The sequence below is a fragment of the Neomonachus schauinslandi genome, chromosome 9, assembly GCF_002201575.2.
Source record: "Neomonachus schauinslandi chromosome 9, ASM220157v2, whole genome shotgun sequence".
Taxonomy (NCBI): Eukaryota; Metazoa; Chordata; class Mammalia; order Carnivora; family Phocidae; genus Neomonachus; species Neomonachus schauinslandi.
The window spans coordinates 45,700,824-45,719,085 of NC_058411.1; the positions used below are offsets into that span (position 1 = coordinate 45,700,824).

General features: G+C 39.2%; 1 protein-coding gene across 1 annotated transcript in view; it reads left to right on the forward strand.

Annotated features, from left to right (window-relative positions):
- Positions 1 to 2,232, forward strand: part of TXNDC16 (thioredoxin domain containing 16) — a 120,573-nt gene extending 118,341 nt beyond the window's left edge. The window contains exon 19 of the mRNA XM_021701456.1: positions 1,950 to 2,232. Coding sequence (XP_021557131.1) covers positions 1,950 to 2,215 — 266 coding nt within the window. The 3' untranslated portion in view covers positions 2,216 to 2,232. The remainder of the gene's footprint in view (positions 1 to 1,949) is intronic.
- The last annotated feature ends 16,030 nt before the right edge of the window (positions 2,233 to 18,262 follow it).

Consider the following 18,262-nt stretch of genomic DNA (forward strand, 5'->3'; position numbering starts at 1 on the left):
TTGGCATTGGCCATAGCAGCATTTTTCTAATATGTCTCCTGAGGCAAGGGAAACAAAAGCAAAATTAAATTATTAATTAAATTAAATTAAACTATTGGAGCCCAGCAAAATAAAGGACTTCTGCATGGCAAAGGAAACAATCAACAAAACGAAAAGACAGCCTACTGAATGGGATAAGATATTTGCAAATGACATATCTAATAAAGGGTTAGTATCCAAAATATATAAAGAACTTACACAACTTAACACCCCCAAAATAAGTAGTCCAATTAAAAAGGGACAGAATACATGAATAGATATTTCTCCAAAAAAGACATCCAGATGGTCAACAAGACATGTGAAAAGATGCTCAATGTCACTCATTGTCAGGGAAATGCAAATCAAAACCACAATGAGATATTACCTCATACCTGTCAGATTGGCTAAAATAAAAAATACATGAAATAGCAAGTGTTGACAAGGATGCGGAGAATAAGGACCCCTTGTGCATTGTTGATGGGACTGCAAGCTGGTGCAGCCCCTGTGGAAAACAGCATGGAGGTTCCTCAAAAAAATTAAAAACAGGGCCACCTGGGTGGCTCAGTCATTAAACGTCTGCTTTTGGCTCAGGTCATAGTCCCAGGGGTCCTGGGATGGAGCCCCGCATTGGGCTCCCTGCTCTGCGGGAAGCCTGCTTTTCCCTCTCCCACTCCCCCTGCTTGTGTTCCCTTTTTCACTGTGTGTCTCTCTGTCAAATAAATAAATAAAATCTTAAAAAAAATTGAAAACAGAATTACCATATGATCCAGTAATACCACTACTGAGTATTTACCCAAGGAATATGAAGACAGTATCTAATTCAAAAAGATATATGCACTCCTATCTTTATTGCAGTATTTACACTTGCCAAATTATGGAAGCAGACTGTCCATTGATAAGTGAATAAAGAAGATCTGTGTGTACACACACACACACACACACACACACAGGAATATTACTCAGCCATACAAAAGAATGAAATCTTGTCATTTGCAACAACATGGATGGATCTAGAGAGTAATAATGCTAAGGGAAATAAGTCAGTCAGAAAGACAAATACCCATATGATTTCACTTATATGTGGAATTTAAGAAACAAAATGAACAAAGAAAAAAGACAAACCAAAAATCAGACTCTTAACTGTAGAGAACAAACTGATGGTTACCACAGGGGAGGTGCGTGGGGGAATGGGTGAAATAAGTGAAGGGGATTAAGAGTGCACTTATCCTGATGAGCACTGAGTAATGTATAGAATTGATGAATCACTATATTGCAACTAATATAACACTATGTTAACTATACTGGAATTAAAAAAAAAAGTTCCAGTTCTTTGGGATAAAGTTGGGTAGGGTGGAAAGCAGGAGGCTTTTTCATTTTAACTTCTATCTGTATGTAATCTCATTACCATATTGCTATTTTTTTAAAAACCTCAACAAGGGTTAACTAGTCGGGAGATTTGGGACCTTTTTTTCCCTCTATTAATACTAATGTTTAGGGGCACTTGGGTGGCTCAGTCATTAAGTGTCTGCCTTTGGCTCAGGTCATGATCCCAGAGTCCGGGGATTGAGCCCCATGTCAGGCTCCCTGCTCAGCAGGGAGTCTACTTCTCCCTCTACCCCTCACCCCACTTGTGCTCTCTCTCAGTCTCTCTCTCTCAAATAAAACCTTTTTAAAAAAACAAATGTTTTAAAAAAATACTAACCTTTATTTAGAATAGCTTGCAAATATATAAAAAAGTGAAAATGGCTAGTAATGACAAATGTATCAAGTTTCTTAGACAATGACAATAAAAAAAATCTAGTTTCATTTAGATAAAACTGATAAAGCCTTTACTCCTACAAATATATTTTTCAAAATATAATATTTTCTAGTATTTATATGATGATTTTATAGCTGTTCATTATTAACCTTTGGTTGTATCTTCCTTGCAGCAATTTTACCTGCTCAGGAATGGAAACCTCCTCTTCCTGCTTATGATTTTCTAAGTATGATGGATGCTGCAGCATCTCATCGTCCCACAAGGAAAGATCCTGAGTGTGCAAAAGAAACGGATGCACAGGAGAATGATAAAAAACATGAAGATAAATCAGCATTCAGAAAAGAACCAATTGAAACACTGAGAATAAAGCATTGGAATAGAAGTAATTTGTTTAAAGAAGGAGAAAAATCATTTAAGCATGATAATAAAGAGTTATGATGCTCTAAAGAGTTAACGAGCTGGTTTCATAGGGCTGTGGAGAGCTTTACAAAGTCTTTTTAGTTTATTTGATAGACTGAAGAATTTATTAAAAGATAATACTAAATCATTTCAAGTTTCTAGACTAGTTTTGTCCAATGGAAATATAATGTGAGTCATATATGTAACTTAGAATTTTCTAGTAGCACATTTTAAAAAAATGAAAATGAGCAGGTGAAATTAATTTTAATCTTTCACCCAGTAAGTATACCAAAATAGCTCAGTTAACATAAAAATTATGAGATATTTTACATCCTTTTTTCCTATCAAGTCTTCAAAATCCAGTGCATATTTTACCCTTACTGTACATTTCACTCCAGAGTAGCCACATATGGCTCGTGACTGCTGTAGTGGATAGCTCAGCTCTAGACAAAAACTGGTATACTTAATTTAACTTAGGTCTAGCCATGAATTAGAATAAAAATGCAACTCTAGTTTAATCACAGTCAGTTCCACAATGGTATCACACAGCTGGAAATTGTATTTGTTTTGTTGTAGACATGATGTTAAAACCAGTGTTTTTAAACGAGGGAGCAGTTTTGCCCCCCAGGGGACATCTGGCAATGTCAAGAGACATTTTTGCTTGTCATGACTAGGGTTGTTACAGGCATCTAGTTGGTAGAGGCCAGGAATGCTGCTAAACACCCTATCATGCTTAGGACAGCCCCTCATGGCAAAGAACTATCCTGCCCAAACGTCACTAGTGCCAAGGTTGAGTAACCCTGTGTTAAACTAACCTGTGGTAGAATGTTCTTGTTTTACTCACTTATGTCTGAAAAAATCTCGAATATTAGAGATAAATATTAGGTGGTCTTATCCTGATTATTATCTGGACACAACCATGTCTTTTATTATAAATTCATTTTTATAGTATTTTTGAAAGGTGATGAGATAACTCTAAAAAGGACTCAATTATATATATATATAGTTATATATAATATATATCATTTAGTTATATAATTTAATATAAATTATAAATTTATATATAACTATAATTTGTGTGTGTGTGTGTATAAAGGTATATGAGATAAAGATATATATGTATAAAGGTATATAAGAAAATCTTAAAACCTGCTCTTAATTCTACAAGTTATATTGCTAAATTGAAGAGGACTTAGACATTCTGCTATCCTCTTCACAAAAAGAGAGGCTCCCTCCTCTGAACCATGTGTGAAATCTACCTTTGTAAGTTTTGGACAAATCAATTGGTCTCCCTCATCTATCTAATGAGAGGAGAAGCCATAGGGCCTCATCTATATAATGAGGGAAAGATCAGCCAAAAAATTAATTTTTATTCTAAAAGCACTTACTTGTCAGACTGATCTGTTTGTAGCAGTTGTCTCATTTTCACTCCATGCATTTTTTTTTTTTTTTTTTTTTGATGTCTCAACATTTGTTGAGAACATCCTACTTGGTGCTCCACTGTATTTCTCCCTTTTAATACCTACTTGGGGTATCTTGTTCTTGAAATTTTCTGCACATACAGTTTGCCTAATACAACTGAGTTCATAATTGGAATCTAAAAAAGCAAAAATAGCTGTATTTCATTCTAAATAGATCATTTGCTACTGTTCACATCCCTTCCTTGATATTTTTTCTCTAGCATGTAATGCATATTATTTCAGTTCATTCTCATTTGTTTTGATTTCTAACATGGGAGATATGAGAATGGACTGTAAATAAAGTTTGTAGTAATAAAACATTATTAACCTATTAGATAATGTTAATTAACTATAAGCACACAGAAACATGAAGTTGATTAGTTATTGTATCATAGCCAGCAATTTTGACAGTTGTTAATAACATGTTCTTTTAATAATTTTAAATAAAGTATCTGGATTTCAGGCTACCTTCAAAACCTTCCTTTAACCTCTGTCATTGCCCTCTATTGGACCACTTACCCTGTATCAGTTGGGTTTCTTTGGTTGTAAGCAACAGAAACTTAAGCAAAATAGAAATAGTGGGTAATTCACAGAGTTAGAAGAAAGAGTAAGCCACATTTAAAAATAATAGGAGCCAAGGCTCTTCTGGGATCTATGTGTGAGGAACCGACAGCTCGGTGACGAATCAGTTCCGACTGTTTTTCTATCTTTTGTGACTCAGGGAATCCTAGGAAACTTGCTTAGGGGAAGAGTGGGCACTTTATTTGGGAGCCCCTACCAGACTTCCACAATGCAGAAGAGGTAAATCTCACAGAGGAAATCTAGATTTTGTTTACCAAAAACAGAGAGTGAATGTAGAGAGGGTTTTCCCACGACACCACTTGCTGTTCTTCTATCTTTGTATCCTTTTCAGGTCTTTCTGCCATATCCTCCTGTTCATTTTTGAGAGCTTCAAAAGCCCTCTTTCTAACTCCAAGTGGTTGGAGTTTTCCTCAATGTCTCCCTGATTTCTATAAGACTTGGTCACTTCATATGTACATTCTGCAGAATATCTCTCACGAATCATTCTTTCACCCTTTCCTGCTTCACCTGTGCTAGAAGGTAAACATCCTTGGTCCATTGCTTCCAGCTCTGGGATGAAACATTCCATGGACAGTTTTTCAAAATTCTTAGAGTTCTTCATCCAAGTTTACACTGCTTTAAAAAACTAATTAAACATGTGCATAAGCAGAACAATGGAGTTTACAAATCAGTAAGTGTCTATCTTTGATAATAGAAAGTAATCAAATAAATACATCTTAGGAGCTGTGCTTCTCCTTAATATGTAGAAAGCTGCATGAGAATGTTACCCCCATCCTAACATCAAGGAAAAAAATCATAGTTTTTCTTACTCCCCATCAGAGAAGGCAACCAAAGGAACTGAACAAGACCTTTCAAGGGGAGACAGGATATATGAATGGTTTCCCCTTTGGCAGAGAGTATAATACTAAAGCAAGTAAGAAGAAATTATCAAGAACTTGGAAGAGTCTAAGATATTACCCTACCTTCACGTTATGTTAGTGTGCCACAGTTTCCTGAATCAGAGGAAAAGGACTTTATTACTCAGTGTAATAGCATTTATCAGAGTGCTAGTTCCCTGACCCCCAATCCTACAGTGCCATCAGAAGAGGGCCAGGTGACACCTATACGGGCAGTGGGTCGCATTGCAAGGGAGGAAGCCTGAGTTCAGGGAACCTAAATATTTTGTAATAGGTATAAAGTATGCCTGCCCTTTCCTCTGAAGGGAGACATCTTTATGATAGTGGACAGTAATCAAACCTAGCTCTTATTTTCCCAGGCTGAAAAGGTAGTCCAAGACAAAGGCAATCAGTGCTTCTATTCATAAATCACTCAGAAGTGGGAGACCTTGGAAGATTTATCTCCCAACAGGATTCAGCTAAAATTTTAAAGTATTCTTTAAAGACTAAGTATAGATAAAAATATAAGCTTGGAATAAGTGGGAACCCTGACAGGACAACAGTTAACATTCATTCACAAGCCTTCACTGGGTACTAATGAGAACCCCTAGGGCAGAAGCCTGGCAAGAAGAGCTCTCTCAGTGACACAGGCATGCAGGTAGTCATTGATAGAATGGTACTGGGTGGCAGATGTGAAACACTACCCACTTCCTCAGATCTTTCTCTTGCATAAGTAAAAGCCATTAGGCCCTGGTGGAGGGACAGCAAGCCTTCCTGCCTCCAGGGCCCAGGCAAACATCCACTGCCTCTGGGGGAAGGGCAAGTACAAGAACTTTTGCCCCTGGGGAGAGGCAGAATACCTCTTAGGCCCAGGATCCTGCCCCAATACCAAGCAGAAATCTATCCCTGGGAGAATGTAAGAATACTTCTGTTTAAGAACTGTGAGAAGTGTCTCTGCCATGTTTAACTGCCATGGGGGAGGAGTTAGAAATTTTCAGAAGGTGCTACCACAGAGTCCAGGTACACAGACTCTACTTAAGTCTGAGGATGGGCCAGGGGAACCAAGAACTTACACTCCCACTTATTATCAGCTCAGTATCAAATAACAAGCAATAGCAGTTCACAACTTTGGGAAGCACAAGATTGTGGGATGACATGGGCAACCAGGAATTGCTGAAAGCTGAGGGTGGAGCTGGAAAATGAACCCTCTGGCACCTGGGTCTGACTCTAAGTACAAGATGATAGGAGTGCATTCCTGAAGGAACATGCAGACCATAGTGCAGTAAAAGTAAAAATAACAAAATCAAAACCAGTTTCAACTGACTAGATTTACACAGGCCTTCACACTAATGGCCAGATGTAGATGTTATCAATCTATCTCTACTGTTTTCCACAGGATGTGTGGCACTCAGTTAAAAAGTCTAAGACTAGGGACATCTGGCTGGCTCAGTCGGTTAAGCACCCAACTCTTGATTTCAGCTCAGGTCATGATCTCAAGGTCATGAGATCGAGCCCCATGTCAGGCTCTGCGCTATGTGAAGAGTCTGCTTCTCTCTCTCTCTCCCTTTTCCTCTGCCCCTGCTCACACTCTCTCTCTAAATAAGTCTTCAAAAATTCTAAGACTAAAAGAAACATAAGAAAAAACAATCCATTGTGAAGAGATGAAACATGACAGAACTGAACTCAGAGACATCCTAGATACTGGAACTGGGATTAATGTGTTAAAGGATTTGGTGGAAAAGATGGGCAACCTACCTGAACAATGGGAAACTTTAGCTGGGTTAGAAATGAAAAAACATGCTAACAGCAATGAAGCCTTTGGTGGGCTTATTGATAGACTTGTCACAGCTGAGGAAAGAATCTGAATTTGAAGATACGTCAGTGGAAATTATCCAGAGTGAAACACAGAGAGAAAAACAATAAATGAATAAAACAAGATAGATGATTCAAAAGCTGTGGGATAATATCAGTCTAACAGACATGTAATTGGAATTCCAGGAGAAAAGAGAGAGAGAAGTATTTGAAGAGAGCGTAGTTGAGAAATTTCAAAAATTAATGAAAGACAATAAATCACATATCTAAGATGCTCAGAGAACCCCAAGTAGGATAATTTAAAAATAAAACACCTAGACACATAATAGTCAAAATACTAAAAAACAAAGATAAAATCTTGAAGATAGCCAGAGCAAGAAACAGAGTCCCATCCTCCTCTTTGCTCTCTCTCATTCTCTCCTTTTTATAGCCTTTTAAAAAATATAAAAGCCATTCTTAGTTCAGGGGTCATACAAAAACAGGCCCAGGGCTGAATTTGGCCTGCTGGCCATAATTTGCCGACCCCAAGTCTAAAGCAAAAACTGGAACAACAATATATTGTGAGACTTATACATATATAAAAGTAAAATCTATGCCAAAAAACATCTGTGACAATAACAGCACAAAGTCTGAGGGAAGAAATTGAAATATACTGTAGCAAGGGTCTCACTTTATATGAAGTGGTATAATACTATTTAGAGGTGAACTGTGATAAGCCCCTAGTAATTGCTAAACATAAAAAAGAGATACAACTAAATAAAATAAAATTAAAAGATATAACTAAATAAAAAATAATCCAAAAAAGGGAAGACAATAACAAAAATAGGACAAATAAGAAACACCCAGCAAAATGGTAGAGTTAAATGTACCTGGAGCAATACATATATTAATATAAATGGCCTATACACCCAAATTAAAAGGCAGAGATTGTCAGAGTAGATTTTAAAAGAATTATATACTCTATAAAAAACCCACAACTTTAAATATGAAGATGTAGATAGGTTAAAATTAAAGAGATGAGATAAAACTTGCAAGCACTAATCAAAAAAGATAACTGGGGTTATCTTAATATTAATATCTGGAGTTACATATTTTTTTAAAGATTTTATTTATTTATTTGACAGAGAGATACACAGTGAGAGAGGGAACACAAGCAGGGGGAGTGGGAGAGGGAGAAGCCAGGCCTCCCACTGAGCAGGGAGCCCCATGCAGGGCTCGATCCCAGGACCCTGGGACCATGACCTGAGCCGAAGACAGATGCCCAACCATCTGACCCACCCAGGCGTCCCTATCTGGACTTATATTAATATTAGGCAAAAGAGACCAGAACAAGGACTATTAGCAGGGATAAAGAGGTACATTGCATAACAACAAAGAGGTAATTCATCAAGAGGATGTAACAAGTCTAAATGCACATGCATCTAAAATGAGATCTTTAAAAGTTGATAGAAATACAAGGAGAAATAGACAAATCTATTAAATAGTTGGAGACATCAACACTCTCAGTAATTGATATAATAATAAACAGAAAATCTGTAAGGGTATAAAAGACCTAAACGACAATTTACTTAATAGACATTTACAGGACATTCCACCTAACAAGAGAATACACATTCTTTTTTAAGTGCACATAAAATGTTCACCAAGGTAGATTATATTCTGGGTTATACAATAAACTAATTGAAGAGATTTAGCCATACAAAGTTTGTTCTCTGGCACAACAGAATTAGACTAGATATCAATAATAGAAAAATACCTTGGAATTTTCCAAATTTCTGTAAATTAATCAATGTTCTTCTAAATAACCATGGGTCAAAGAAAAAGTCACAAGAGAATTAGACAACTAAACATACTGAGATGTATGACACAGCTAAAACAGGGCTTAGCGGGAAATATATACCACTAAATACCTAGATTTGAAAACAAAGATCTGAATAATCTAAACCCCTAAGAAACTAGAAAAAAAGGAACAATTTAGGCCCAAAATAAGAAGAAAAAAATTTATAAAGGTAAAAGCATAAAGCAATGAAATTGAAAACAGGAAAACAATAGACAAAAATTAGTGAAATTGAAAGCTGATTTTGTTTGTTTATTTTAGAGAGGAGGGGAGGGGCAAAGGGAGAGGGAGAGAGAATCTTAAGCCGTTTGCACACCCAGTGCAGAGCCTGACATGGGGCTTGATCTCATGACACTGAGATCATGACCTGAGCTGAAGCCAAGAGTTGGACACTTAACCGAATGAGCCACCTACACACTCCCAAAAGCTGATTTTTTAAGATGGTCAATAAAAATGACAAACCTCTAGCTCGAGTAGTCAAGGAAAAAAGAAAGACACAAATTATCAATATTAGCAACAAGAGAGGGAGCATCACCACAGATTCTATAGACATTAAAAAGATAGTAAGGTAATATGAACAGCTTAATGCAGTAAGTTTGATAATTTTGAGGTGGGCTATTGCCTGTTTTGTAAATAAAGTTTTATTAGAATACAGCCCTGCGCATTTGTTTACATATTGTGTATGGCTGAGTAGTTGCAGCAGAGACCCTGTAGCCTGCAAGCCTAAAATATTAGTTATATAACACTTTTTAAAAAGATTGTCAACCCCTAACTTAGATGAGTTAGATAAATTCCTTAAAAGACCCAAATATCGATTTTCACTCAAGAAGAAATTAATTACCCTATATCTATTGAAGAAATGGAATTTGTAGTTTAAAATGTCTCCACAAAGAAAGTTCCAGGCCCAGACAGTTTCACTGGCAAATTTATCCAAACATTTCAGGAGAAGTAATATGAATTCTACACAAGATCTTCCAAAAAAATAAAACAGAAGGATAGACTTGGCCTGTATTACCCTGAAACCAAATCTAGAGAAAGACATTACAATAAAACAACCAATATTCTTCATAGGCATACACACAAAATCTTCAGCAAATCTTAGCAAATCTAATCCAACAATATATGAAAAAGTTAGCACATCATGAGTAAGTACAGGTTATATCAAGGGTGCCAGGTTGGCTCAGTACTCTTTTGTTTACTTCATTCATATTTTAGAAATATGCCAAATACCCAAGTCTAGATAACTACAGTTTGTCCTTTCCAGCACAAATGATATTCTATGGAAAAAACAAACAAAAAACCTTGGCTAGTTCAATTCTCAATACAATCACACAATTGTTTTTTCCCAAGACAAACATCACACTTTGGGACGCTCCAGCACTTCTTTGTGTATACTTTCCATTTCGTCACTTAACAATAAAATATGCACTTGTTTCAGAATTTAATCAAGTAAAGTAACACTTTTACTGCTTCATCAAAGACAGATATTCTTTTTTTTTTTTTTTTTTAAGATTTATTTATGGGACACCTGGGTGGTTCAGTCAGTTATGTGTCTGACTTTGGATCAGGTCATGATTTCAAGATCCTGGCATCAAGCCCCATGAGGGGCTCCCTGCCCAGCAGGGAGTCTGCTTGTCCCTCTCCCTCTGCCCCTCCCCAACCTCCCTTTATTTATTTATGTGATAGAAAGAGTGGGGGGAAAAGGGCAGAGGGAGAGGGAGAGAGTCCCATGCAGATTCTGCTGAGTGTGGAGCTGAGGTGGGGCTGGATTTCATGACCTGAACTGAAACCAAAAGCCAGATGCTCAACCAACTGCCACCTAGGTGCCCCAAAGAAACATTTTTTAACTGACACTGTCCTACTCCTACCCTCCTTTTTCCCCCAAAGTGTCATAATGACCACCAAACCTGCTGAATTAGGGAAAAGAAAAAAGCATGATAAAATTGAAATTAGAAGACATGGAGAAATTGCCATTACTCTTTGCCACTTTCCTGACATTTTAGGAATATGGGAAAATCACTTATCTTGGAGGTTGTGACTTGACAAATTCAGACAAGTCATTTGAGTTTTCCCAAAACAAAAGTTGCATAGACCACTGTGGGAAATGTAAAATACAAAAAATATATATATATATTTGATGGCTTATCTTTGAGTAAAGAGGGTCTCTCTGTACTAAAAATCTCATATAAATAAACTGGTTATAGTTTAATTCACCTATTCACCAGTTGTACACTAATTTAGTGGACAGAACCTGGGGTGGCCACCATATGTTTACACACTATATAATTTGCTCCCTTCAAGTGTGGGTGGGACCCATGGCTTGCTTCCAACCAATAGAATATAGCAAAGGTGATGAATATCACTCCCACAATTACAATACGTATATACAATACGTATGTATATCCATCTTACTAGCATGCACTTAGAGATTCTCTTTGATGATTTAAGAAAGTAAGTAGGAATTCCTCTAGACATTGCAAGCTGCCTCTAGGACCTGAGGGTGACCTCTGGTCAGCAGCCAGGCAAAAACAGAGGACCCTCAGTTATATAGCCCAAGGAAGTAAATTTTGTCAGCAGTCTGGATGAATTTGGAAATGGACTCTTCCTCATTGTACTCCCAGGTAAGAATTCAGCTTATGAAACTCTGAGCAGAAGACACAGTAAATTTATGCTTGGACTCCTGACCCACAGAAATTGTGAGATAAAGATGTGTGTAACTGTTTTCAGCAGTGTGAATAAAACATAGTCCCTTCCCCTTTGTGGAACTTACATCCTAATGCATGTGAGATAGAAAATAAACAAGTAAATACACAGTTGGTTAGTGATGATAACTTATGAAGAAGAATAATGCAAAGGTGGGTAAGAAGTGGTATGAACGATTTTTTTCTTAATAGGAAATGGTTAAGGAAATCCTCACTGATAAGATATTTGAAAAGAAAAAAAGAAGCAAGGAGCAAGACTTAGAGTTCTTTGTGAGAGGGAAAAAGAATGTCTCAGATAGATTTAATAATAAGTGCAGGGGCACCTGGGTGGCTCAGTCAGTTAAGCATCTGCCTTCGGCTCAGGTCATGATTCCAGGGTCCTGGGACCAAGCTGTGCATTGGGATCCTTGTTCAGTGGAGAGCTTGCTTCTCACTCTCCCTCTCCTGCTCCCCTTGCTTGTGCTCTCTTTCTGTCAAATAAATAAATAAAATCTAAAAAAAAAAAAAAGGGAATAGCAAGTGTAAAAGCCCTGAGTGGTGAAAAAGCTTGATGTGTTTGAGGAACACCAAGATCACCGGCTAGAATATGAAAAAGGAATAATAGAAAATGAGGTTGGAGATACAGCCAAATGTCATATCATTTAAGGCCTTGTAAGCATGTCAAAGACCTCACATTCTAAGTGTGATGAGAAGCCATTAGATGGTTCTGAGTATTCAGGAGAGTGATAGGATCTAATTTTTCAGTCATAGTGATTAGTCTGACTGCTGATCTGAGAATAGATTGTAGGTGAGTAAGGACAGAAGGCAGACTGGTGGAAAGGCTATTGCAATAATTCAGAGGAGCGCTGAGGGTATGGCTTAATTTAGAATGGTGAAGGTAGTAAGGATTCGGGATTTATTTTGAAAGTATAGCTATCAGGATTTGTGGATGGATTAAATGTGAGGTATGGGGGGGCAAGATGGTGGCAGAGTAGGGGACCTCATTTCATCTGGTCCCTCGAATTTAGCTGGATATCTATCAAACAATTCTGAACACACACGAATTCTACCTGAGATGTAAGAAGATTTATCTGGATCTCCACAAGCAGAAAAATGACTACTTTTTGCAAAGTAGGAGGTGTGGAATCTTGAATCTTCAGGGGAAATATCCAAAGATAAGTGGAGTGGGGAGGGAGCCTCCATAAGCCAGCCACTGGAAAATGATATAACACCACAGCAAAAAATTGGGACCCTTGGAAATTTACTCTAGTGAGAAGCACCCCCTTCTGAAAAGGGCACAGGCGGCGAGTAGGGCAGAATTCTAGGTAGATCATTGTGGTCTCAGGATTCCAGGAAACTCAGAAAGAATGGGGGAGCCCAAACTGATAGAGTACCAAAGCAGTGGAACAGGGAGACTGGTTATGGTCAGTGAGCCCAGAGAGGACTTTCAGCTCTGGTCACCATAAACCAGGAGCTGAGCCAGTAGGGAGACTGCCTTCTGCCTGACCACCCTGAAAAGGACTAGACGGTGCGGGCTGTCTAACATCCTAGGGGAGATATAGAACTGCCTGCGTCCATGACAGGGACAGCTCTCAGGGTGGTATGGCCCATGAGGAAACACTGGGGCGGCACCCAGCATGACCTAGGAGCTGTGGAGGAGGGTGCATGTGTGAGCCCACAGCTGCTAGCAATTGCAAAGTCACAAAGCACAGAGAGGCTCTCAGGTCCCCATGACTCCCCCAGGAGAGGTGAGGTGGGCACGAATTGTGCAAGTCTGTAGAGTTTGGTACCTGCAGGGGTGGAGACAGACCTGGAAGATTTGTTGAGGGGGGTGGACTGTGACACTGCAGCTCTGGGATGGAGATTCCTGCAAGGCCATATTTGCTCTGACCCTCTAAAGAGATGTGGAAAGACGTCAATGAACAAAAGCAGCTCAGCCAACCAGCTCACATTAAGCCCATCCCCCTGACAGGGGGTGGGGCAACTCCACCCAGGCAAAGACAAGCTGAGCAGTAGGCCCCTCCCCCAGAAGACAGACTGGAAGAACAGGGGAATAAGCTTAAGCTTATTTCCCATAGGACTGTAAAACTCCAGCTCCAGGGGAAAATAATACAGGGAACTCCAGGTGTTCCCTCACGACTCGCTTATACTTCAGGCTAAAATTTTACATTTCTTTTCTTTTTTTTTTTTATTAAGATTTTTTATTTATTTATTTGAGAGAGAGAGAATGAGAGAGAGCACATGAGAGGGGGGAGGGTCAGAGGGAGAAGCAGACTCCCTGCTGAGCAGGGAGCCCGATGCGGGACTCGATCCAGGGACTCCAGGATCATGACCTGAGCCGAAGGCAGTCGCTTAACCAACTGAGCCACCCAGGCGCCCTAAAATTTTACATTTCTTTTTTAGTTTCTTTTCTTACTCCTTTTTTTTTCACCTTGCTCTTGTTTCAAATAGATTTGTATTTCCCAACCTATGTTTTTAAGTCACTTCTAAACTTTTATTTTTTTCACATATATGTATTATACATTTATGCCCCATACTAGCCCATTTTTCACTCTATTCAATTTTATCTTGATATATATGTAAGTTCTGATTTCCTTGCAATTTTGGGATATACTTTCTTCTAACACACAGACCAAAAATCAAGCAGGAACAGGCAGATCACCTTGCTGTGTCTACCCTGAGAGATAATAATCTCTCTCCCCACTGCCCTCTTTTTTTCCTCTTTTCTTCTTTCTTTCTTTTTTATTGTATTGGATCGTCTTGGCTTTGGTGGCATATCTGTGGTAGCTTTTGACCACTTCAGATTTTTTTCTAAGGTGCATTTTGCTTGGGTAGTGGTTGATATTTTGGTACATTCCCTCAAGCATCCCTCAACAGAGTGACTAGGAGAAGGAACTCCCAATAAAGAAAAGAACCAGAGACAATGTCCTCTGCCACAGATCTAATGGATATGGATATAAGCAAGAGGTCAGAGATAGACTTCAGGGTAGCAATCATGAAGTCAATAGCTGAGCTTGAGAAAAGCATTAGTGACAATATAGAATCTCTAAGGGCAGAAATGAGAGCTAATCAGGCCAAACGCTATGAATGAGATGCAGTCTAAACTGGATACTCTAACAGGCAGGGTAAATGAGGCAGAAGAACAAATTAGTGATCTACAAGATAAACAGAGGAAGGAAGCAGAGGAAGATAGGGATAGGCAGCCAGAAGCCTATGAGAACAGACTTAGATCATTGATGCCATGAGACGTTCCAATGTCAAAATTATTGAGATCCCCAAAGGGGTGGAGAGAGAGAGAGGACTAGAAGGTATATTTGAGCAAGTCATAGCTGAGAACTTCCCTAATCTGGGGAAGGAAACAAGCATTCATGTCCAAGAGGCAGAGAGGACCCCTCCCAAAATCAATAAAAATAGACCAACACCCCAGCATGTAAGGGTGATGCTTGCAAATCTTAGGGTCAAGGAAGGTATCCTGAAAGCAGCTGGGGGGGGGGGGTTTAGAGATTTCTTATGTATGGAGGCAGGAACATCAGAATAACATTAGACCTGTCCACAGATACCTGGCAAGACAGAAAGGGCTGGGAAGACATATTCAGGGTACTAAATGAGAAGAACGTGCAGCCAAGAATATTTTATCCAGCAAGGCTGTCATTCAGAATGGACAGAGAGATAAAGAGCATCCAGGACTGGCAGGAACTGAAAGAATATGTGACCACCAAGCCAGCCCTGCAAGAAATATTAAGGGGGATTCTATAAAAGAAGAAAGACCCCATGAGTAATATAGACCAGAAATTAACAGAGATAATCTATAGAAACAGGGACTTTACAGGCAATCTGATGGTACTAAATTCATGTTTTCAATAGTTACTCTCAACATGAACAGGCTGAATGTTCCCATCAAAAGGCACAGGGTTTCAGATTGGATAAAAAAGCAGGACCCATCCATATGTTGCCTGAATTTTGAACCTAAAGACACCTCCAGACTGAAAGTGAGGGGATGGAGAATCATTTATCATGCCAATGGACATCAAAAGAAAATTGGGTAGCAATTCTCATATCAGACAAATTAGATTTTAAACCAAAAATTGTAGTAACAGATGCAGAGGGACACTATATTATACTTAAAGGGTCTATCCAACAAGAAGATCTAACAATTGTAAATATCTATGCCCCCAGCATGGGAGCAGCCAATTACATAAACCAACTATTAACTAAAATAAAGAATCATATAGATAATAATACATTAATAGTAGGAGACTTCATCAACTGGTCATCATCACCACACTGGTCATTATCACACTGGTCAGGCCTCACAGCAATAGACAGACCATCTAAGCAGAAGATCAACAAAGAAACAAGAGCTCTGAAAGACATTGGACAAAATGAACTTCGTAGATATATACAGAACATTCCATCCTAAAACAACAGAATATTCATTCTTCTCGAGTGCACATGGAACTTTCTCCAGAATAGATCACACTCTGGGTCACAAATCAGGTCTCAACCAATATCAAAAGATTGAGATTACTCCCTGCATATTTTCAGACCACAATGCATTGAAACTGGAACTCAACCACAAGGAAAAATTTGGAAGGAATGCAAACACTTAGAGGTTAAAAAGCATCCTGCTAAAGAATGAATGGGTCAACCAGGAAATTAAAGAGGAACTTAAACAGTTCATGCAAACCAATGAAAATGAAAACACATTGGTTTAGAACCTAAGGGATACTGCAAAGGTGGTCCTTAGAGGGAAGTACATAGCCATCCAAGCCTCTCTCAAAAAATTAGAAAAATCACAAATGCACAAGCTAACCTTACACCTAAAGGCTCTGTAGAAAGAACAGCAAATAAAGCCTAAATCAAGCAGGAGAAAATAAGTAATAAAGATAAGAGCAGAAATCAGTGAAATAGAAACTACAAGAACAGTAGAACAGATCAACAAAACTAGAAGCTGGTTCTTTGAAAGAATTAATACGATCAATAGACCTCTGGCTAGACTTATCCAATAGAAAAGGGAAAGGACCCAAATCAATAAAATCATGAACGAAAGGGGAGACTTCATGACCAATACTAAGGAAATAGAGATGGTTATTAGAACTTATTACCAGCAGCTATATGCCAACACATTAGGCAATCTGAAAGAAATCAATGCATTCCTAGACACGTATAAACAATGAAGACTGAAACAGGAAGAAATAGACAATCTGAACAGACCAATAGTCAGCAAGGAAACTGAAACAATAATCAAAAACCTCCCCAAAAACAAGAGTTCAGGGCCAGATGGCTTCCCAGGGGAATTCTACCAAACATTTAAAGAAGAAATCATATCTATTCTACTGAAGCTTTTCCAAAAAAAGAGAAATGGAAGGAAAACTTCTAAACATGTTCTATGAGGCCAGCATTACCCTGACCCAAAATCAGGCAAAGCCCCATCAAAAAGGAGAATTACAGACCAATATCCCTGATGGACATGGATGCCAAAATACTCAACAAGATCCTAGCCAATAGGATCCCACAGTACATTAGAAGGATTATTCACCATGACCAGGTAGGGCTTATTGCTGGGATGCAAGGTTGGGTCCACATTTGCAAATCAATCAATGTGATAGATCACATTAACAAAGAAGAAGGAGATGGAAAAGATGGCGGAGGAGTAGGGGACCCTATTCCAACTGGTCCCCGGAATTGAGCTGGATATCTAAGAGACCACTCTGAACACCTATGAAATCAGGCTGAGATGTAAGAAGATAAATCTGGATCCCTAAGAACAGAATATCGCAGGTGGTTGGTTTCGAGGTATGAAGCGGGGACCCGTGATTCCTCAGAGAGATGTTGGAGGATAAATGGAAGGGTGATCCTACACCACCAGTGAGCCATAGCCTCCCATGTTGGGGACAGGGCACAGACTCGCAGACTGGTAGTGGCAGGGAAAGGACTTTAGGGCAGCCTCATACTGAAACCCAGAGTGGTGGGGCCGCATGTGTGAACTGGGGGTGGCTGGCAGTTTTAGAAGCACAAAGGGCAGAGACATGCCCTGACCTGGAGGCGAGGACTGGGAGCGCTGCTGAGGGGCGCACAACCCAGGACGCTGCAGTTTATAGCAGCACAGACAGAAATGGAGATAGTGTGGCCTGGAGAGTTCACTGAAGAACAGACTGCAATCTCTTTGCTCTGAGGCAGAGGGTTGGAGATGATCTCTTCTGTTCTGACTCTAGGAAGAAAACGCAGAAAGCCACCAGGGAAAGCCGCCAAGGAAAGCTGCCAGAGAACAAAAGCCCCAAAAAACCAGTTTTCACTGAGCCTATCCCCCACCACAGGGGGCAGGCAACTCTGCCCAAACAGGGTTGCCTGAGTAACAGCGTGGCAGGCCCCTCCCCCAGAAGACAGGCTGTGAGAACAAGAGAACAGCAACCCTAAGGTCCCTAGAAAACAGGTGCATCTTGCTCAGGTTGTGATCAATAATTTGGACTCCGTACATTCCCTCAACCACCCCTCAACAGAATGACTAGGAGGATGAACCCCCAAAATAGGAAAGACTCAGACACTGTGACCTCTGCCACAGATTTACAAATGGATTCAGATATAACCAAGATGTCGGAGATGGAATTCAGGGTAACAATTGTGAAGACAGTAGCTAGAATGCAGAAATCGATTAATGGCGATATAGTCTCTAAGGGCAGAAATGAAAGCTGAATTGGCAGAACTTAAAAATGCTATCAATGAGATCCAATCTAATCTAGATAATCTAACAGCTAGGGTAAGCAAGGCAGAACGAATTAGTGATCGAGAAGACCAATTAATAGACAAGAAGGGAAAAGAGGAGGCCAGGGAAAAACAAC